The sequence below is a fragment of the Petromyzon marinus genome, chromosome 46 (genome assembly GCF_048934315.1).
Source record: "Petromyzon marinus isolate PM22_M1 ecotype Great Lakes invasive population chromosome 46, UKy_Petmar_22M1.pri1.0, whole genome shotgun sequence".
NCBI classification, from domain to species: domain Eukaryota; kingdom Metazoa; phylum Chordata; class Hyperoartia; order Petromyzontiformes; family Petromyzontidae; genus Petromyzon; species Petromyzon marinus.
In genome coordinates, this window is record NC_133712.1 from 10,290,153 (window position 1) to 10,314,089 (window position 23,937).

A 23,937-nucleotide genomic window follows, 5' to 3' on the forward strand; every position below is an offset into this window, starting at 1 on the left:
TTCCACGCTGGAGGCGGGAGTTCCCACACTTCACCTCACCCGCTCAGTGCGTGTTAACCAATGCACCCTTGGCAGGATGCTATCATTCGTCGTGCTTTATACAGCAGTTGCAGATATGATTTGCAGCGATAATTCAATGTCAATGTGCCATTTTATTGAGGGGCCACTGCGTGTTGTCTTAGCGTGGTCTGGGACTGTTTTGCTGTTGTATTTGCAGCTTTGCCCAAGCTCGATGAATCAGACATCATGTATATTTGTTTGTATATTTGGTGATTTGCTTACGATTGCCTGCATGTTGCATTGCTATCGTTTCTTTGCAATTGTTTGCCATTGTAAAAGTTACTGACCCGCCCCATACTGGACATCAGTGAAAGAAAAAGAGCTTCAAGGAGCTCATCGGATTCATCCTGCAGGCTCAAGAAAGGTATTCCGATTTCTGAAAGTATGAAGGCTATTTTTAACTATTCTTTGCAGGTAAGGCCCACTGCGCTATATAAAGCTCTTTTTTTTCCTTTCAAAAGCGACTTGACCACAAATGATAGCTCAATGAAGTGGCTCATCACCGTGCGGGAATTTAAAGCAGTCAAATGCTCGAAACGCGTGATTTCCGAATGCGGAGGGAATAACCCCGAGGACCCGGAGAAAAATCCACACTACCACAGGGAGAACATTGCAGACTCCAAATACACAACAGGCGTAAGGGTCGGGATCGAACCCGGAAACTTCTGTAAGCCAGGCGAGGTCGTGAACATCTCGCCACTGCGGCGCCCTCCTGCAGTCTAAATAAAGATTCCGATTCTGACTGGCATCCCGGAAATAAAATAAAACGGCTCAATCTTGTCGGTGCTTGTGGCCGGCAATGGGAAAGGATTGGAAGATTGAGGGGTGGGGGAGGGGGGTAGGGGTTCGTGTAGAGTCACACACGGAGGGGGGGGGTGGGCTGGCATGAGAGGCGCACATTTTCTGTATCCTGTGAAGACCCCAGAAGGCGCCGTCCATGAGGGAGGAAATCCTGTTGCGCTGCAGGCGTAGGTACTCGAGCGACGCGAGCTCGGAGAAAGCCAAACCCTCCACCCTCTGCAGCCTGTTTCGGCTCAGGTCACTGCAAAAGAGAAAGGAGAAGAGGGACGAAGAAAGAGGAAAAAAAAGAACGCCACGTTTCCACGTGCAGAATAACACGGCCGTTCATCAGCACTCAGCCACGTGCAAGCAGTGCCGTACGTGCGTGCCTGCGTGTGTTGGACAGTGTTTTGCAATACGGGCTTGATTGGCTGGAGGCCCCCATCACTGCGGTGCGATTCGAAGGAGGCTCCATCACCGTGGAATATTGTTTTTTTTTACTTTGAACGCATACAGAAAATAACTTTCCAAAAACGAGTCGAGGCATTTCGATACAAAATACAGAATGTCCATGACCACGAAGTTTACAGTGCCTGGCTATACAGCGTCTGTAACCAGATGTACTACTAAGACCAAAATGCAGTGGGACTCTTTTTTCCACTCTCGATGCTGTGTGCTCTGTGCTCGGTCCTTTTGTTGGGAGTCCTGCAATGCTCTCAAAGCGAGCAGCACAATGGTCAAATTTCTCCGTTTATTTCTCAATGTTTCGCAGCTGTGTTTGTACAGGCAGTTTGGCGTCACCCCCGTGTTTTAACAAACGTGGGTCATGTGTCATCACGTCCACGATCAAAAGATCACATGACCGCCCCATGCGCTCCGAAGGAATGGTACAGTTAAAGACACTCTCGAACGCGCATTTGGAGTTACCCGTAACAGGAAACGAGTTTGGATGCGATTGTTCAGCCCACAAAAAAAATCCGTTACGAGAGTAAAATTGAGCAAATAAAGTGTTCGGAGTATGTGTTTGTGAGCTTAAAACAAAAAATCCAGTACATCTTGAATTCAACAAAATCCCGGGGAAACTTCTGCAAAAACATTCTACTTGAAAGAGTGGAAAGGATTGTGCAATTGTTTTTGAAATCAAATACTCACAGGTGCTGGAGCGAAGGCAGCTGGAAGAGTTTAGTGGTCAGAACGGTGATCCGATTATTGCTTAGTTTTAGGATCTTTAGCGTGGCACCGAATGTGTCAAAACTTGCAGGCCTCAATACCTTAATCCTGTTATTATTGAGATATCTGCAAACAAAAAAAAGCAACTTTAAGTCTTACATAGCAAAATTCTCTCAAGTTAACAAAGTTGTGCTTTCCTACCTGTCACATCAACGTCAATTATATATTTTTTGTGGTCGGATGGAAACCATTTAATTTCAGTGGAACAGGTGAAAAGTAAATTGTGCAAAGTAAGGTGCTCAAAACAAGTATAAATGTACTTTGAAACAACGGCTATGTGTTACCTTACAACATGTACGTTGCAACCGCCAGAAAAGTCAATTGTTTTCTACAACCATTCATGCAAGTTTAAATGAAAAATAACCTTCTTATTCAACACTAATCATCATCGCGATCATGGCCATCGCGGAGATGGAGCGATGAAATCCACTCGTGTGCAGGCGTTAGGTGGGGTTTTTTTTTTACACATCATGAGAGACGTAACTCGACACACACCAAAGGCCATTGTAGAAAATAGTAACCGTTACAATTAACTCAAATAATGAGTTATTTTAAAAACTGAAATGCTAGTCAGAGCCCAGATTTAGAGCAACCTTAAATAATACATTATTCGTAACAAATAATTATATTATCACAAGCCAAAACACTCCCGAATTAAGTATTGTTCGAACTTCACATTACTCTTTAAATTAACTGAAAAAGTACGTAACTTTGGTGCGGAATTTTCCAACAGTCTACTTAAATCGCTTCAAGGCAACATTGTAAACACTGACGAGGTGGAAACAAAAAGCTTATTTCTCTTGGATAAGTCGTTCAGCGGGTATACAGTACATTGCTTACGTTTCAGACGAAATCAATGAAATGAAACTACGACAAATTAATTGTTTCGTCACACGCCGTGGTGGGACCCAAATTTGGGCGGCGGATGATCAAAACACCGAGAACTCAACGAGCGGAGTGATGAAAGTGTTTAAACACAGCAACAGCCATACATCCAGTGTGCCAAACAGCGGCGTGTAACTACCGATCAAATGGCCAGCGGATTACTTTAGTTATTAAGGAAAGAAAGAAAAAAAAGTATCAAGTTTTCATTAAAGAAGGTCTGGAGAGCTTCTTTCCGTGGAAGTTCCTTCAATAACCCCCGAGGCCACACAGCGGCACAATTACAGCTTTGTTTTTGGTCAAAACAGTCGGGGCTCTCAGTTTACGGTCCACAGAGGGGCCCCCATGTGAACTCAGGTATGGCTCAGCCACCACAATCGGCAACCTGTCAGAAGCCCGTCTCTGCTGCTGCTGCTGCCACGGAAGGGAGAGCTGAAGTGGGCTTTAATTTACAGTCTTTGGCCTGTTCGTTTCAACCCGGCATGATACGGGCTTCAAGAGGCGGTTGGGGAGGGGAAGCCAGGAGGGAGGGCGGGGTGGGGGGTTATGCGGAGGGGGCGGGTGTAGTGAAATTGCAAAGCTGCATTGGATTTTCTTTCTTTAATTTTTTTTCTTCAGCTCAGAAGAACGGGCTCGTTCAAAGAGAGGGCGGCACCACTGGGAAATGGGGGGGGGGGGTGGGGGGCGGCGTGGGGGGGGGGGGTGGGGAAGCTTGTGACCTAATAATTACTTCGCAGATGCTGTTTTGGTCACAGCCGAGTCTCTACCCCGACTTTCCATTGAACTTGAACTCGCAAAAAAAAAAGACTTCTCCCCAGAGGGGCCAAACGGCTCGGCTCGGACAGTGGCGCAAAGCCTCGCGCTCGGTGGACATTGCGCAGCGTTGAATTCCTCCCGGTGTGCGCAAGTCGGGAAGGTTTTATGGACCGCGGGCGGTCGGGAGAGAAATGCGTGCGAATTTGCATGGTCTACAGTTGATAGCGTCATCTTGAAATCGGACTCATCCATCCGATCGACGATGGCAAAAGCCACAATCGTATTTTTGCCAACGCCGTAGGCTATTTCGAATGGAAATATTCGAGTGTGCATTGTAACATTCATAGTAAATAATTGCCCGAGATATTTTATAGCAAACTGTTACATTTCGTCAAGGTACAGATTCGCTGATTTCACCTTACGTCATATAACGAGTCCTTAAAAGAAACCACACAATTATGTGAAGTGAATACAGATGTCTTTGAAATGTACAACGAGCAATAACATCCACTTGCCAATGACGAAGGGGCGTATGAGGGACTCATGCATAAGTGAATGTTGCAGATAATTGCAAGAAAAACGATCGTGATTAATTGCCACGAATAAACTGGCTAACTGGAAGCGCTCCAATCACCCGCGCAACGTATGGCAACCTGGTTTATTGCATTTCTGCCTTTGCTTCACATGCCGAATAAAGCACATGCATAATATGCGTACTGCATTTGCAGTTATTTGGATTTTTTTAAAGTTTCGCGACTTACATGATTTTTCGCAAAATTCGAAGGCTGAAATGGTTATTACAGCTCCAAGATTTGGAGTTATCTTCCCCGTGGCAAGAGTGCGATAGCTTTTCGACGTTCTGAGAGATTTTAAATTGGAGGCACGGATTCATGCAATATATGAGTTGCTCTGAGTGACCCATCAAAACCAAAGTTCACTGTCCAATCAGCAGACTGGTTTTGTAGATAAAAAGGATAACTAAACTTAAGAGATGTGTGCATGTGAGATCATTACTATATACGGAGCTGTTGTGTTATCGTTCGCGCACTGTGCCCTTCAACCCAGCATCCTGAGTTTGATTCCCACTGACGGATTTATAACAGTAACGGATATCTGAACCGATTAATTATGGGCCTTCGCCGGGTCGACTCAGCCTGAGATGAACACCTCATAAATTGTGGAAATAACGCTGGGGAGACAAAGGTGGCCCGGTATGGCCACACCACCACTCAATGCACCATGCTGGCCGTAATCGATGAGTACTAACATAACTTGGCCCATTAGCCTATAAAGGCTATATGGGGTATCTTTGTCTTAGATCTTTCTTTTATTGGCCAAGTATTGCCCATGCAGTCGTTTTTGGCTCCAATAAGGTTCCCTATCAGAAGAGGAAAATTTAATCTTTTTTTTAAATGGAGTTGATGTAAAATTACCCACCCCTGTAAACAACACCATAGCGCTTATCGCATTCCCCCAAACATGCAGGTATATATGACACAAAATTATTACGACTCACGTAATGTTGTGAATATCTGAGGACAGAATTGAATCCGGGACCCATACGCGAGTTGTAACCACTACATCTCCCTCACTCCCATCGCGTGCATTGAACGCAATCGTGAACTTTTCTCAATGGTCAACACCATCAAAGTCAGCGTATATGACTGATGCAAAAACACACGCACAACTACGAGGAGAATCCACTTGGTACGGTGAACTTCTTTCACACCGTATGTAACCAACTGTGCTAATCGGAGGTGATGTTCCAAAGATGGCCGTATAGGTCACCGCCAGCCATGGTTTATCCACTGCAGGATAAAAGCTGCCTCCATGCCGTAATCAATTTCTCGCGGGCCTGCGATGTGACAATCCATCCTGTGTCTGAACTAATCTCTCGTCATTCCCTCCCTGTGGTGATCACCCTCGCACTGTGCGGTGATCACCCTCGCGCTCTGTCCATTTGATGCCACTTCACCACCGTCTCTCATTAATGTTCTTTTTTTCACCCCCGATCCACGTTCCCGTGTTTATCTCGCAGTGCAACGCCTCTTCCCGTCCCCGCGTGCGTACTTTTCAGCTTTTACCCGACCCTCAATGTCAGCTGTCATTGTTCTCCATCCGCAGCAGGCGATGTGCATTCACTGAAAATTTTCATCTTTAACAAGCGTATGCCGCTTTCCATCATCAAATATAGTTTCTCCAAGAGCACTCCATCATGCTCTTGATTCACCAACATCATCCCAATCCATGACCAAGCTACAGCGTGTACAAAATCCCCTGCCACGTGTCGTGAGAGGCATTTGCAACTTGCAAGATCCGACAGTGTCTGCCCGGTGCTCGCTGAGCTGCATTGGCTTCCGGTTGCCGAACGAATACACAAGGTCGCACTCATTACACACAAAGTGCTTGCCACAAATGAACCACAATACCTCTCTGATCTCGTTTAAAGAGCATAAACCACCACGTGACCTCTGGTTATCCTCGCAGCAGCGGCTTTGTCGAGCTATCGAACAAAGACGGTCACCGCATCGAGCGCTTTCAGGCGCACTTTTGCGGCCGTCTGGAACACTCTTCCTTCCGATAAACGGAGGCCAATGCAGCTATGTACCTTTTAAATCCAGATTTAAAACTCATTTCTTTAGAACTGCTTTTTGTGTTTAGATTTGTTGTCCTTCGTCTCACACCTCTGATTATCACGGTTGGCTACATACGGTGAAAAAAGAAGTTCAGCGTACATAAACACACACGCACACCCACTCGCCCGCCCACCCGTTCACCACACTGCACGGCACAACGCTTTTCTTTTTGCTTCTTCCGCTCGCACAGCTCCACTTTGTAATGCCCTCTCCCACGGCCACCGTTCCCACGTTCCTACAAACCTTGCTCAAGTCGAGAATCACAGAAACTAAGTTGCGACAAGTTGTTTAAGTCGAGGAGGCGAAGGGAAAGTGGGCTCATTACAGCCACCACGTTTTCGCGCAACTCTTACAATGTCCAGCAGACACCCATGGGAGGGCAAAAATACGAATCACACACCACTCGTATATAAACGGAACAATATGCCAATATAACACGGAAAAAAAACACAACGATGTACCAATACATGAAACAGAACATGCCAATGTCATGTTATCTGCATTGGGAAAATATAAAAAAGAGAAAACCCGGCATAATTAAACATGACATTGCTATGCATGACAAGCTCCGAGGGGGGGGAGGGGTGGTTGGGGAGGGGGGAGTTGGGGGGGGTGGGGAGGGGGGAGTTGGGGGGGGGGGAGTTGGGGGGCGTTGGGGGGAAACAATGAAAGAATAAACCCCCCCCCCGCCCACCCGATTTTAGTGAACGCGCCAAAATGCCATGTTATCCATGGCAGACACAAAGCGTACCCACATAGTTGAATATAACGAGGCAATGTGTTCCACTAACTCAAGCCGTGGGGCTCCGGGTCTGGCAGAGGGATACAGGGGTGGGGGGGGGGGCGGGGGGGGGAGTGAATCCGCTTACAGCTTGGCGAGAGGAAGGCCGATGGGAAAGGAGGAGCCGGCAATATCCGTGATGCGATTGAAGCTCAGGTCCAGCGTCTCCAGAGAGCGGAATCCTTCGAGGCGCTCCGAGCGGATCCGTGCGATCCTATTGTGCTGTCTTGGGGTCGGGTCAGAGGGGACGATGCTCGGGTTACACACAGACAAACCTTTGTAATGCAGTGTAAGTAGTCACTTAAGCACTTTGATGGTGGCCTAACACACACACACACACACAAAGACAAAGATCCCCTATATAGCCTTGACGGATTGTTGGGGTAAGTTGCTCGTAGAGAGCACCTATGAAGGCCGGAACGGCACGCATGAGTGTCGGTGGGCAGCGCCGCGCCCGGCCACCTTTGTCTCCCCAGTGGGAATGATGACACACCACACCAGGTACTCTATTGAGGCCGAGTCGACCTCGGGGAGGGCCAGGACCGGTTTAGATATTCGCCATGGATGTTGGCCACACGCACATGCACAGGCATGCACGCACGCACACGCACGTACGCGCACAGGACAGTTGAGTGCAGGGAGTCCTCCTGGACGTATGAAAATCTAACTTTGTAGGCCCCCCGTTGCATTGCTCTTGTTGTTATTATTAAATGAAAATGCGTCGTTGTTTCGATGACAAACGAAGAATAGGCTTTTACCCTTTCTGGCAATGTCCCACAGATACGTAGTTGTTTATTGATTTACACAGGGTGGAAACAAATGGACCATGAATACGATTTTCCAAGAAGGTAATGCCATTGGGGGTGGTTTGGCCAACGGCACAGTGATGTTGCTGAACAACAATTACGCGACTTTACGCCCGCATTTCAAGACGGATGAAAAACAACAACGCAAACATTCAGTTTAACGCGTCGGCTTTCGCGACCAATATTATCCATCAGAGGTTTTTTTTTGTTAAGTTAGATTTGCATAAATATCAATGCATCGTTAAACCCACCACCAACCCGACACAGCCAACTAGTAAGGTTTGTCACATAAACAAAACGTGCCAATTCGTTACTAGTACAGCACACCGGTGTGTTGGAGAGTAAACCCCACAACATTTGCAATTCGAGTACGACGTTTCGCCGGTAATTACAACCAACCAGCCTTATCAGGTGACAGCCATTGCAAAGTCGGGTTTAATTTAAAACTTCATAGAGAGAAATCAATGTGTGCACCAAGTCAGTCTTTTTGTTGTCGTATAATACATGCAAACAAAAAATGGTTCAGCAACACACACTTTTTAGAAGTTAACGGTGAACAAATCTGCTGCCGATGCCGCAAACATAAATATTCGCGGAACAAAATTCCACACCTATCACGGCAGACTTCGTCGAGCATAACAAGCGGTGGGGGGGGGTGGGGGGGGAGCAATCTCGGATGGCAACAGCAACTTTTTAAAGCGCAAATTCTCGGAGCCAAGTCCATTTAAAATGTGACACCGTTTGGAAATTCGGTTAAGTGCACCACAACTCTTAAGCAAGCAGCTAACAAGTCTTACCAATGAGGGCAGCGACAGCACAAAAACCACACACACCCACAATGCCATCGGGCAAGTGCCATTACAGTAACCGACACTGATGAATGGGCACGGGGGGGGCCCAAATTCACTCTCGGCCCTGCGGCCACGCAACAAAAAAAAGGCTTTCCATTCCACCTGCTCGGCATGGGTCCAATGTCCCGGGCTGCGCCTTCGCCAATAACAAACAAGTTCAAACCCCCCCCCGTGATTCTGCGAGCGAGCCCGCCCGCCTGCCCGCCCGCAGCGGATCCGCATATATGCCCAACTATTTTTTTCCTTGTAAGATTTTGCTAGTTGCGGTGATTATGTGATTAAGCGGCTTTAAGTCTCTTCTTTTTATGATTTATTTTGCTTCACACGACCGAGGGATTTTGGAGTCGGGTGGAATACATCACCAGCAGGTGTGGGTGGCACGCCTGCTGCATTCATCATCTGATTACGGCTGCTTAAGAAGACCAAAACGGCTGAGTCCCAATCAACTCTTGCCAGCTGCCCGACATTCGCATTTTCTCCATGCACCATTGAATGGCATCTTCGAATTGGAAATGCCTAAACACTGAAATGCATCACTGTCAACTTAGGGGTGAACTCTTTACGTTCCTCTTCTGCTTAATGTGGACATCTTTGAAAAATCACTTTATAGCTCATCAGATTCCTCCAGTATAAATAAAGATTATGCTTTTTAAATGTACACCTCACAGTGCCTTCAATGCTCATGTACTAGACCAACGGTTCATACAAAAATATTCCAAACGCAAAGTTATCCCACATCATCTACTACAGTACACACAAACCGTCTGTCTTTATTTTAATATCCAACGATTATTTTGCCAGAGTTGGGCCATTCCTGAGAGACCACCGTTTTTTTTTTGTTTCTGTGGGTGAATACCACGTAAAAGAAAAATATCCACTTCACTGAAAGGTTGTCTAACAGAGATTGTGCCGTGGACTATTCGTGCACTGCGATGGGATCTATCACGATTCCATTGCAAATTTTGCTTCGCGAAGCTTCAGCTAGAGGCTCATCTTAGCTACTCGGAACGTTCGTTCACTGGATGAGCGCCACCAATTTGCAGGCAGCCAAACCAGAGTTGGGGGTGGGGGGGCATCCCGGCCGATTTTATTTATTTATTTCCAAAAGTATTTTATGAACAAAACGATATCAGGAACACACCACAGAGGATATGAAAGGGGGTTGCCATCAGCAGAGACACATTAAGGATTACAGTGCAATGTAAACCTGTTTAAACCGCACGTTTCAATAAACTGTTTCAATAAATTCTACATCCCTCTGGTGTCTTCCTAAGCTCTGATAACCCCTGCAGGAGAAGATAAAAGATGGGGTAGGGGGCATTGAGGCTGATTTTAAGTGACCGGGATATCTCCATTGAGATTCACTCGTGGATGCCTAGAGGGCAAAATTGACCAGGTTTCACCCCGATCCCGGCGTGGCATTCAGCATAAAGGTCAGGCCCTTGGATGGCCCAGTGGAGGATGGCCCAGGCAGGGTCCCTCATCCATGCCCATGTGCATCCAGGACACCGTGTTACAACCACGTAGCCTTGGCTAAAGAAGCGGCTGCCTCGTGTATGCGAAGGCTGAAGCACTTAGTTGCTCCATGCACCGCCTAGGCCAGGAGGTGGGGGGGGGTCGAAAATCAAAATAACAAGAGCACATTTTTTGTTATAGAATCCGGTAAAAAAAATATAACTCAGTATTTCAAGAGCCACCGCAATGCACGTGAATAAGAGACGGTGGTCCTCGATAAAAAATGTCACGAAGCAGTCCTCAAAGAGCCGCATGCCGCTTCGGAGCCGGAGGTCGCCAAATCCAGACCTAGATCTTCACCAAGCCCAAGGGGTCTCCTCTCCTGGCTTACCTGAATGCCAAACTCAAGTCACCAGGTTTATCGAGCAGTGTGTTAAAAACCACTGGAACTACAGCTCCCTCCAAATGATGTAATTTTATCAAGGATAAATATTATTTGGTCGAGCTCCTCTGTATTTACATAAACCGGGCGAAGCAGCCCAAAAAGATAACTTGAATTGGCATGGAAATCATGATGAAACTAATCTCGAATTCGTCATGTTTCTGAACTCGGGAGATGCTCCGATAAGACATTGTTATTTATTAACTCATCTCTGCTAACGTGTACATTTAAATGAGAGAAGGATTGAACCACTTAACTCATTTTTTTAGAAGTGCTTTCGTGTTTAGTTTGTTGTCCTTCCCCTGCACCTCCGATTATTAGCACGGTTGGCTACGTACGGCGCAAAGGAAGTTCGACACACACATACATTGGCAGACTTAGAAGCCAAGAAGATACGAAGGTGCTGCAGTTGACTTTATTTGGAATGCCAACTGTTCCAAGATAGTAATTTATAAACGCGTTAAGAAACGCACACCAAAACAGCACACTCCTTGGCAGACGATCTGTTTATTATTAAATCGTCTTTTAAGGCCATGCCAGATTAGGCCCTTCCAAAAATGCAAGGCAACATTTTTTTCCACCTCTCGCGCCCAACTCTTGCGTGACGTACTGAACTGCCCTGTAAACAACACCCGCATGCGTTCATCAAAAGTGCCACTCAATACGTTCAGCATGTACTTACGGACATCTACGTATACAAAATGTTCATCAACCGATGAACTCGAAGAGGGGCGAGGACACCAAAGGCAACTATCAAACTTCTCAAAAGCCCATCAGCAGTACCACTGGAAACCAATACAACTTTAAAAAAATATATATATTTTTCTAAAGGTCAGGATTGTAAAGATTGTCCCGTTTGTCTCTTCAAGCTATTTGATGAATTATCATATTTCAGGGCAACGGGTCAAGTCAAGAATGAATTATTCCCACGTCTTGATTTTACTGCCTCATTTGTATTGTATCTCGTTTGTCCTTTCTCGTTTGCAGAGTTTTTACCGCATTATCCCAAAAGTAACACGAGGAAATAATCTGCGTGAAATACGCGAAATTTGATGCATTTTTGCGAGCATTAGGATTTGCAAGTAAAAGATTCATGAATAGCTCGTTAAACCCCTGGAATAAATATTGTATTTCACTAAATGGACAGGAGTAAAAAAAAAACCGTTAAGTCAAGGCAGTAAAAATGTTGCAGAACAATGTATTTACTTTAAATAAACAAAGCACCTCGATGTAAATTGAGTTTAGGCAACTTAGTAATAGAGCACATGACAGATTTAATAAAAAAAAAATTACAGCTCTTTGTCAATCCGCTGCTAGATGAAGGCCTCCACAACACCACGTTGGTTATCTGACCGTACTTCACCACGCTGGTCGGTACAGGGTTCGTGAAGGGATCGGGGGGGTGCAGGACTGGTTCAGATATCACTCGCCATGGCCAGACACCCCGATCTAATGTGACCTGATTCACAGCGGGGCATGCTATGTTCTTTCCCTCGCACCTCCGATTAGCACAGTCGGCTACGTACGGTGTGAAAGAATATTGACATACACGCATGAAGTTCAACATACGTACGATATATTTTCGTGTTCAGTTTGCTGTCATTCCCCCTACCTCCACTTAGCGAGGTTGCCTACGTGCGGTGCGAAAGAAGTTCAACATACGTACATGTGTCATTGCACCACGCCACCCATGTGTATACATTGTGCGGCAATCAATGGGTTTTGAAGTTATCCAAGGAAGGAGTGAAGGGGTCTACAGACACATCCAGGCAGGCAGACCGACAAATAAATACAAAGATCCCCATATAACCTTAACAGACTGTTGGGGCAAGTGCTGTTAGCGAGCACCTATGAAGGCCGGCATAGCATAAGAGGGGGTGGGTGGCCAACACCACGCACGGCCGCCTTTGTCTCCCTAGTGGTGATGTTTACACACCGCACCAAGTACTCATTTGAGGCTGAGTCGACCTAAGGGAGGCCCAGGACCCTTTCAGATAATCATCACTGGTGTTGGCCGTGAGCGGGAATAGAACTCGGGTCGCCAGGTTCGTAGCGCTAACCGCTACACACAGACACACAGGAATCATGCCAACGGAATGGAGAACCTGGATTCAGACCCGTACAACGCAGACTTTGAAAAATGTATTGTGGGGAATATAAAACCAGCATTTTCATATCAATCGACCAGCAGACACGAGCAGAGCTGCCAGTATATTACACACAAGAGAAAGGAGAAATACTGGTTGCTCTAAAGCAGTGGTTCTTAACCTTTACTGCAGCTTTGCACCAATTTGGTTCTCAATCATAAAAAAATAAATGTATAATGTTAATAAATACGCTTTGGTTCTTTCGGTAAAGTCACGTAGTTAGAAATAAAATCAAATAAAACAAATCACGACGTTTCGGTCGCTTGTGTTGCGATCGAAACGTCCTGATTTCTTCTTTTATTTTATTTTCTACCGACGTGACTTTACCGAAAGAACCGAAGAGTATGGATTCCTGCAGTCACGAAAGCTTCAAATCAAGAATGTTCATAAATATATAGGTTTGATGAAACAAAGTAGTTGCACTTACATGCCCGTGCCTAATTTGTGTTTTCGATGATTTACCTTCGAAAAAAATCTGGCCGTGTCCCGCACCCCCAGGTTAAGAACCACTAATATAAAGAGGTCAATTGTGTCTGGCCTAGGGTGAAGAGAATTGTTCGTCTCTCCCCTTATATCCTACGAGGACAAGGAGTACAGGAGGAAACGAAAAGTAAATACATATATTTAAAAGATGGTAAGATTTAGCCTGCAGATTTTAATTCACCCTGCTCGTGACTGTGTTAAGTTTCCGGCGGGTGAATCTGTCTTGTTGGGACGTTTCACGTTGCCCAGTTTGACGTGTTTTGGTTCTATGGCAACACCTCCGTTTGGGCCAAAATATCGTTTGATGCACGCGCTCACAGAGAGACGAAAAACAAACACCCCTGATGCCACGAGAAATACGGCACGGCGGAGGAGGGGGGACGACCGATTTAACCTTTTGGGAATGTACAAAGCGAAGAGGTTCTTTTTTTTTTTGGTCGTTGCAAAAGGACTTTGATAGAACCAGAGGTTTCACAGGTGGGTTACCCGAGTGTTGTACAAAAGCCGAACACAGCCCCGCCGTGTTTGGCTTGAGAATAAACTTTCGGCGCTCGACCCGCAAGATGTGAGCCACCCGTAACACTCAAGAGGCTGAATAAACAGGCGGTTTATAAACACACAAAACACGCTGCACGAGCAAGCCGGTGACAATTTACAATGCAGCGCCCGCCTATAAAAGCCACGCGATTCAAATGCGCGCACGTGCTTTTGTAAAAGGTGCGATTTAACGACGCTGCTTATTCCAGAGAGCCGCCCGGAGCGCGCTGTTTAACCATTACGTAAATCAAGAGCCCAGACATGAAATATATATTTCGTATACATCTTTAAAAGCCATCAACAAATTCTATAATCGGATTAATATTTACAAGCATACTCACTCACTCGTGCGTCGTACACACACACACACACACGTACGCACGTTGCGTGCATCGTACAGCGCGTTTGTCAATCCGCCACTTAACGGGGGACCTCCCCACACCTCTGTCGGCCGTCAGGGTTGTTTGACCATACTTCACCACGCTGGACAGTACCGGTGGGGGAAAGGTGTGAGGAGAGCTGAACTGCAACGGATTTTTCGCAGCACCTTGCTCCACCGTGCACGGGGGCCCACTGCACCTTGTTGTTCCCGGACGCTGGTCGCCCGTCCGTGCGCTAATCCAGGCTCCAAAAAGAAAAAAAAATCCTGCTTAGCTCCTAAGGCCTGAGAGGATCGGGCTCACTCCGTGTGATTTCACCGTAGGTGCAACGCGCGTGTAAGCTGTACGTCGCGTGAAGGGGCACGTGCTCTCGGCAAGCACCGACTAAGAGCGACGCGGCACGCAAAGTGGTGATGCGGAGGGCACCGTACATGACCACTGTCGTATATCTGGTGGCATAAATTTACTGGGGCTGAGTGAACTTCGGTGACGTTCAGGGCACATTCACATATAGAGCCCAGTTCGCGTGTGGAGGATTCAATAATTTCGTATGGATGACGGTGATAATGTGATACCAATGTCTCCGGAACCAAACCATAATGGAACCCACCAGGGTGATGTGAGCTGGGTTGGCGTGATAGCGATGAAGCGTGCTAACAACAATAAGCTGATGCACCACCTGCTAACAACAACACCACCACCACTCTCTCACACTCACGGGTTACAATACCATGGGCTCCTAATCCATATGCAATGGCTGCGATTGCGTATGAGCAATTGAAATCACAATTTGATGAATGTCTGTCCTCTCAGTGGTGTAACAAACACCACTGGGGAGCGATAGTGTAGCGGTTAGCACGCTGCGCTATGAACCCGGCGACACGGGTTCGATTCCCGCTCACGGCCAACACCAGTGACGATTATCTGAACCAGTCCCGGGCCACCCCTAGGTCGACTCAGCCTCAAATGAGTACCTGGTGCGGTGTGTAAACATTGCCACTGGGGAGACAAAGGCGGTCGGGCGTGGTGCTGGCCACCCACCCCCTCGTGTACCGTTCCGGCCTTCATAGGTGCTCGCTAACAGCACTTGCCCATATAGTCTGTTAAGGCTATATGGGGGATATTTGTAACAGACTCCAGAACATTCAAGGTGGAGCAAAGTGATGGTAGCCTCAGAGACAGTCTGTGTTGGCTTCAGAAGTAATCATTCATGGGCAGACCCCACCTTTACGTGAAATATAGCCACTGACTTCGCAGTATTTGACGCTGATTTGGCACAGCATACTTTAATTTTGCCCACATTATAGAGGGGTCAACAGTTGACAATTTACCCGAGTGAGCCGAATTTCTATAGTATTTTGAAGCTACTGTCATGAGTACCTCTAGGAGTCGAGGTAGTGTGTCTGCCAGGTATGCAACTATGCATCAATTTGATACATCAGAAATGGTACGCTATCACATGTTGTAAACACACAACGTACAAACGAAAAACGGGGGAGGTCGGGCAGAGGAGAAATACATAAAAAAAACGAGACGGTCAAAAGTGAGACGCTAATTAATTGTATCGTGACCATTCATCGGACCTCTGGCGAGGTGAATACGTGCCTGGTATCTGCACATCAAGTACAGCCTGTCGTCGGCAGCCACGAATTCACGCCTGTTAAGAACGAGTGGCAAAACGGTACTTCTGTCCGTCGCGAATAAGTGGCCGAAAAACCGTTTCCGAGCCGACCTCCTCTGATTGCTCATTTGCTGCACTGGAGCTGGGCTCGCGTCGCTGTGTCGTAGATTACGATGACAGATGCAGCGTCAATGGAGAGCTTATGGTAACAAAGTGGTACGCCGGGCAGTTCACTAAAACCGCGTGGTCCGTTATCCATCTCAGCACCTCGTAATTTTCCGGCTCGCGCTGCAAAAAAGGGGCAAAATTGTTTGATTTTTTTTTTGCCCTGCGACTGCGAGCAAGCGGTCGCTCGTAATAACGAGCGCTCGCATCGCAGCTCGGGACCTCGCAGCTGGGCAGGCCTTTTAACATTCTCCCGCTGCTCGTCGAACAAATTAAAGTTGTTGAGAACGTTGGCTTTTTAAGGGTGGCTGTAATGGAGCCCAGATTGCCGGGCACAAAAATCGCAGCACTCTATAAACACCCCCCAACGTGCGAAAAGGGAGGTTTGTTGCAAGTATCTCAAAAATAATCTCAAAGTTATTTCATGCTGAAATGAGCATTGAGGTGGATGCGCTGCTGTCCATCTGTGAATAAATTGCTTCATGGCCCATCGGATTCCTCCAGTATAAATACATATTCTGAATCTGCTACTTTCCTGACTGGAGACCCTGAACCAGTGATGTAAATACCACGTTGCTATGGCGGGGACGTGTCTATCCATAGTACTACCACTATTGACGTCTTCCCCACACAGTGGTACCAGAATGAATGATGGGCTGAGTCAATAGGCAGTATAAATACATATGCATAGTTTATAGATTATAATTACTCTTACAATAACAATATTGCAAATGCTCTCTAAATGCTGGGTGTCAAATACATAGCTATAATCTGCTGGTATAACTACATCATATCATAGACCTCTTCATCTTCACAATAGTAGAATTTGGGATAACGATTCAAGTCAACAATCTATTCTCGTTTGTATGTCTCGTCGTAAAGTTTAAGTTCTAATCCCATTAAACTACGGTACAGATTAGCATAAGAGAATTATCAAGGACAATCGACCACTGATCGCAACAATGACATGCGTGTACCGTGAGCACAATGATAATTATAGTTTTTTTTTAATTCTATTAAAAAAATGGTTTGCCAATGAATAGATACGCCGCTGAAAGCGGAGAACCATGTTGACGAAAAACAAAGTTGGGATGAAACGAGGCATAACTATTTACTGGTTAACAAAAAAATGTCATACCAGGTAAAGCCCACTGAGCTATATAGCTATTTTTCAGAAGCGGCATGGCCACAAGTGACAGCTCAATGAAGTGGCTTCTCACGCGAAAATGTACAGCAGCAGCCAAATGCTCTAAATGCGCGTTGATTCTAAATGTGGAGGGGGAAACCGGAGGACCCGGAGTAAAATCCACGCGACCACGAGGAGAGAGAGACACGCAAACTCCAAATATACAGGCGGGCATCGTGGTTCGGATGGAACTCACAACCTCCTGCATGCCAGGCGAGGGAATTAACATCTCGCCACCGCAGTGAAATGCTAAAACATCGTCGCGTAGGCTGCGATTGAAACGTACATTTTAATACCGGACCCCACCACAATATACAGGGCATTGAAACGAATTCTGAGCACAGATTTTTCAACAGAGCCACATTTCGTCAAGCTTGTCACAATATAATCGTTGATTTGCACAAACATCGATTTACGCAAACATGCATTTGCATCATCAATATGCTTAATGATCAAGTAATTTTAAGAATGAACTTCCAGTTCATATTTATTAGTTTTTTTTTATCATGCTCTGCTTTGCGTAAAAGGGTTGCTGATTGAAATGTATTTGTGGAAATTTCAACTTTGTGATTCTGACATGTAATATGGTCAAATTGGCCCGTAACCATCAATCATTTCACACGGTCTTTAATCTCAACTTGACAGAAGATGCTGCGAATTTGAAATTCTCCCGGCTGAAATAGCTTCACTGATTGCCCCGAGCACAGGGACATGCTGGTAGACCATCACAAATAGGTTGCTAAGTCTTCATCATGCACCAATTTGTATTATCCAGTGAGAGGCCCGAGATTAAAGTCGGTAAAAAAGATGTTTGCGTGAAGCTTTTATTGTGGGTGAAATCTGCACGTTTGTTGGAGCCACTTTTCCCATCGGTCGAGCGAAGAATAAAAACTGAAAAGGAAAAGTTAAACGCTCGGTAATGAAGAAGAATGAATCGGCCAACTGAAACTGAGTTTTTTTTTTTACAATTAAGTGAAATTGAAACTTTCAAATAAGCTTGGCTGCTTGCGAAATGGCGAATGAATAATCACCAAAAACTCAATCGCAAGAGATGCGAATCTCATTCAGTTCTTATTAAGTTATAAAAATTGACACTGATTCATTTGCCTGATTCTATACAATGGCAACAGCGCAGTGAGCTGCGCTGTGATATTTAAACTTTCAGTGTATACGTACATATGTATCTGTACACACATAAAGCTCCGCGATTATTATTATTTTTACCATAGATTCATGATAATAAAGACTTTAAAATACTTAAAACCTACATCTTAAGCGTAAAGTGAAACCACATGCCCGCATTATAAAGCATGTGAATCATCTTTCCATTGGGGATTATTGTCCATTTATGTCAAACTTTTCACGAATTAGCTCCGCATGCTCCCGCTCTATCTAAACAGCTGGAAATACCCACCCGGCATTATCATGGACTTATAAAGTGTGAGAAAATGCTATTCCTCGATAAAAGCCCTCTCCCTTGGAAATAATGAAAAAAAACCCTACGGAATAATCTCTTAAGGCCCCATTTGCCAAGAAAGCGGTCATAGCCCAGGAGAACTTGCCAAGGGCGCTTCGGCAAAGCAACGGCAGGCAGGCAAGACGAGGCAGCGGCGTAAATTTTGCAATCTCACTCGCAGAATTTTAAACTATAGAATAGAACAAGTTGAGGCCATTTCTCCCCCCCCCCCCTTCCGCCACCCCGCACTACGCTCCGCCCCAAGCAGTATACATCCCCGTGGGTTTAGAGCGTTTTACTTCAGTCTTATTTTGTGACGGGGTTTTTTTTTTACACGTATGCACCTGCGCTCAAGAGAAAGGGGCATAAATTAATTGGAGGAATGGTTCTGGTTGCGGTAAAAATGATCGTTCAACAAAAATTTTAATGGCGGGGTGGCAGCCACTTATTATGACGAATTATTGGTCTTCATACGAGTGACGTGGACACTCGCGCGAGCTGAGAAGAAGTCGGCTCGAGACAGAGATTAGTGCCCATCACTGATGACTATAATCAGAGCAGAATTTGAGAACTGGCAATTCAAAAATAATCCCCCACTTCCGGTATCTCCAAATGAATATAGGCTTTCGAATTACAATCAAAATGCCTATCATACACGCAAACAAACGCACATTACACCTCCAATTAGCACGCTTGGCTATGTACGGCGCGAAAAAAAGTTCAACATACGCTACAAAGATCCCACATATAGCCAAAACAGACTGTTGGGGCAAGTGCTGTTAGCGAGCACCTATGATGGCCGGCACTGTGGCACACGAGGGGGTTGGTGGCTAACACCGCGCCCGGCCGCCTTTGTCTCCCTAGTGGCGATGTTTACACACCGCACCAGGTACTCGACCTAGGGGAGGTCTAGGATCGGTTCAGATAATCGTCACTGGTGTTGGCCGTGAGCGGGAATCGAACCCAGGTCGCCACGTTCATTAGCGCGATTTTAATTCCAGATCCTTTCTTTCCTACGCCGTTTTTAACCATCTCCAATTGTATTATGTCCGGTTCTCTCGTCTCTTTTTGTAAACGTTTGTACATTGTTAATTTGAATAACGCTTTTAAAAAAAATCGTTTCTAACACGCACTATTTGATGCATATGTGGTGAGCATCCGTGCAGGGCACCGTGGTGGCAAGATGTTAACTACCTCGCCTGGTATTTAGGATGTCCTGGGTTCGATCCCGACACTTGCGATGCCCGCTATATATTTGGAGTTTGCATGTTCTCCCCGTGGTTCACGTCGATATTTCTATAGGTCCTCCGGTATTTCCCTCGCCCAATGTGAAACAGTTTTCTTAGAGAATTTGACTGCGATACATTTCCACGTGACAAGCCACGTCGCAGCGCTATCACTTGTGGCCAGGTCGCTTATGAAAAATTGTTCTTTAGCTCAGTGGTCCTTACCCAGTGAAATAAAAAAATAGTTTAATAGTTAAAAATTGCCAATTGTAATCGATAATCCGACACATTGTTAAATTCCTGAAGAAAAATAACATCTTATTTTTAATACATCGGACCCTTTCCATCATACGCATCGGTTGAATTTTATGAGCCAAGAGCTCAATAACAAAAAAAAACAGATCGTCCTTCAGAAATATACCTTGTCGTGCGTATATTTGCTGGTTTATTCCAGAATGTTTGTGTTACGCGTTGTCGCTTTAAGATGTTTCTGTGTTCAAATTTAGTTTGTTGCGGTTGCACCCGACTTAAGAGCCGCATGGCTCACAGGGCTATACCTAATAAATGAAACTTGAAATGAAAAAAACTTGAAACGTAAGAACATCGCCGATACGTAAGAACCTCGCCGCCATACTGGGAGACCATACTTAAGGGGGCAAACGGCACAGTGTAAAGCGATCCGAAGTCTGAAGAGTGAATGGAACAAACACGGGAAGCAATTCAGGAAAGGCATCGTAAAGTACCCCACTTCTAATTCTCCCAGTGGGACAATTAGCGTTATTACTCGGTCAATGCTACCAATTTTCTTAAAGGGTTGCCCCTGAGTTTGCGTAGCTGCTGCAGCCTTGAGCATAAACCACGAGCGAGGTGCTGAGCTCTTGGCACCATACATCAGTCGTAAAACGAAAAAATGTCACACACGTGGACTCAACTTTGATGGTGTTTATAGCTATAAGCAGCTCATGTGGCTTACACATGTACGGCGCAAACTGAAGTGGAAATCGGACTGCGTGCGAGGAATTAGTGCTGATTAGGGAAGCGCCTTCAAAGCGAGGTCTCTTGGCACAGATTTATTTAAGGCCAAAAATCAAACGGACGGGAGGGGGGGAGGGTTGGATTTCGGTTGAAAAAAAACAATCGTTGTCTGTGGAGCAAACAGAGTGGGGAGTTGGGTAGCACGGAGCACGTTGTGAGCGTGGGCGCCACGGTCACTAGGAGATGAGGTAGTGGGTTCAATCCCGACTCTGACGCCTGTAGATTTGGAGTTTGCGTGTCTTTATCTCTCTCCCTCCCCGTGGGTTGTGTGGATTTTTCTCCGCGTCCTCCGGTTTATCCCTCCACAATTAGAATCAACGCGCGTTTAGAGTTCTGACTGATCTAAATTTCCACGCGATAAGCCACTACTTCGTTAAGTTATCATTTGTGGCCAGGTCGCTTCTGAAAAAGAGCTACGTAATGGGTAAAATATTGTATTTTTATTTCATAATTCATAGTTTTATCTGAGAGCACCAGAAACAAGAACAAGGCCGCAGGTCCTTCGCACCGTCCCAAGCGCCAGTTTGAGACGCTGACGCTGTCGTAACAAATCGCGACGTTGGCTTTCAGCTCCTGACCGTAATGCCGTACGCAACAAATCGAGAACAGCGTAAGAACAGAAGAACGTAAGGATAGTCGTGCGGCAACAACGACCGGACAAGTCGGTGACTTTGTGCCGAATGTAATTGGCGTTTAGCGTGAAGTCGGGATAGTATTCAACACCCCGCACGCTTTTAGGATGTAATTGTTGTTATTAAAAGTTTGCCCTTTTGGGTGGAGCGGTGCCGCAGTGGTGAGTGCTCTGCACTACAAACCTGGAGAACCGAGTTCGATTTCCGACCACGGGTAGCATTAGTGGCGAGCAAATATCGGTGCTGCTCTTGGACCTCCCATCCCGTTACAAAGTGCCAGCAGTGTAATGAAAATTGGGCGTTAAGGTATGTTGTTTTTGTGCATTCTGATTTGAACAGATTCATGCGAAGATGATTTAACATTTCATCACATCTGCTTCAGATCCTCGGAGGCGTTTTCACAAAGTTTGCATTTGGAACGTTCCGAATGGTAATTAAGCCGTCACCCAAAAAAAACGCAAACAAAAACAATCACAATTTAAATATCCACCGCGCACAGCAGTTTCATCAGGAAAAAAAAACACAAGCACGTGTATGTTATTACTGACAACTACACTGCATACAATTTCAATCACCCAAAGCCTTTGCTGGAATCAGTAAAATTAAAGCAGTGTGTTGCAGCGTGGATTTCAATGTCTAGCGAGAGAACAGCGCATGCTCTCAAGTTCAAAAGGATACATGCACATGCATTATATACTTATTTAAATCTTTCCAGACACCTTATGAATGAATAAAGCTATTGTAGATGTCATTTCTACAGTGTTTGGCAATGCTATGCAATCCATGAGGTTTTTGTCAGGTTAGATCACATAAATATCAATGTGTTGTTAAACCCGCCACCACCCGACACAGCCAATTAGTAAGGTTTGTCACGTAAGCAAAGTATTACTAATTGGCTGTGTGGGGTGGAGGCGGGTTTATATATTTACAGGATCTAACAAAAAAAAAACTATTGGTCGTGAAAGCCTACGTGTTAAAATGCAATACACCAAAGAAGGATGCTGGAGTCATCAGCAAAACAAATGTAAAAAACAAAACATGCCTTTTTTGTTAGTTTGTAAAGCCACAAACAGAGATGAAAGCAGTTCCTGTAAATCCTCTTTTAGACGGGAATTAACTCATTTTTTGACAGGTTTTAGAAAAAGAACATTGTGGGCAAAAGAGTTTATCTTTCCGATTTTGCAAAGTGACCCAAAGCTAAATGTATTATCAGATGTCTTTGTACTGAACATTCGGCTTACCTTGAGCCCGAGGCCGAACTGGGCACACACCATGATGACTAAGGCCACCGTAATTATTTAAACTGTATTTGCTCACTGCCAGTGTTTAAGGTCAAACACTCATAGTGACGGAACAAATAATGCACTGCAAGGTAAATACTTGCGAGTACTTAGAACAAGTTTGGAGTTATTTTTTTATGTTTTCTAAAACTGGCTATCCCGTATAGATCCCAGAGAGAGAAAAGACACATGATGGCACTTTCGATGAAGAGGCCACTTTAAACAAATGCACGAAGCCTATGGCCTCGCTTTTATTGCTGTGCGTGTGTGTGTGTTTTTTTTTTATCAAAGTTTGTTTTCATAAACATCACCACTTGGAATATTAAAAATAGCTTCGTCCCGGGCGGTTCAGAAAACAGCAGCCTGTGGTCTATGGCACGTGAGTGGCTGCTGTGTGGACATAACAAAATGGGATTTTTAAAAACCACAATCCCACAACACAGGACTGGCAAACAACAACAAAAAAACAATAACCCACAAAAGAATCCTTGAATCCATATTTTTTTTAAAAACCCGACACTTTTATGCCGATGAGCTTATACAGCAGTTCTGGAAGGGTTGCCAGCTCGTGTGCCATGGGAGTAATGAAATGGGAGCGCATGGACCGGCAAATATGACTGCAGTTGTTAAAAGAGGCGAGAGGACAGTGTTGGCCTTCAGGAATGGCAGACACTTTCATCCAGCTGTGTACAGAAAACGGCTGGTGGGGTTTTATACGTATATATTTTTTTTGTTAAGCAGTGTACAGAGGTTACAATTAATTCAACAGCGCACGCCGCAATTCAAAGAGAAAGTGGGATTTCCACCACCCATTAGGGTTGTATAAACTTTTCCTCTCCCACAGTTTCGCGAAACGAGGCGATGAACCAAACTACGCTCAATGTAAAGTCAACACGACGCCCCGGGGACACCGTTGAAACCAATAGGATACGCATTTTAAACCACGCAAGTTTGCCAAATACACGCCGTCACATCAATGTGCACATGTACGGCCCTTTGTCAGTCCACTGCAAGATGAGGGCCTCTGCCCACCACCCCCACCCCCCCCCCCCCCCGGGTGATATGATGCCGGTCAGTGTAGCTTGGAGGTGGGTAGAATATAAGTGGGAG

General features: G+C 45.5%; 1 protein-coding gene across 1 annotated transcript in view; it reads right to left on the reverse strand.

The window, feature by feature from the left end:
- LOC116952288 (leucine-rich repeats and immunoglobulin-like domains protein 3) overlaps positions 1–23,937 on the reverse strand; it is a 124,103-nt gene that overhangs the window by 60,683 nt on the left and 39,483 nt on the right. Inside the window, exons 4-6 of the mRNA XM_076074166.1 lie at positions 7,214–7,351; positions 1,993–2,136; positions 959–1,102 (exon numbers count right to left, since the gene is read on the reverse strand). Coding sequence (XP_075930281.1) covers positions 959–1,102; positions 1,993–2,136; positions 7,214–7,351 — 426 coding nt within the window. The remainder of the gene's footprint in view (positions 1–958; positions 1,103–1,992; positions 2,137–7,213; positions 7,352–23,937) is intronic.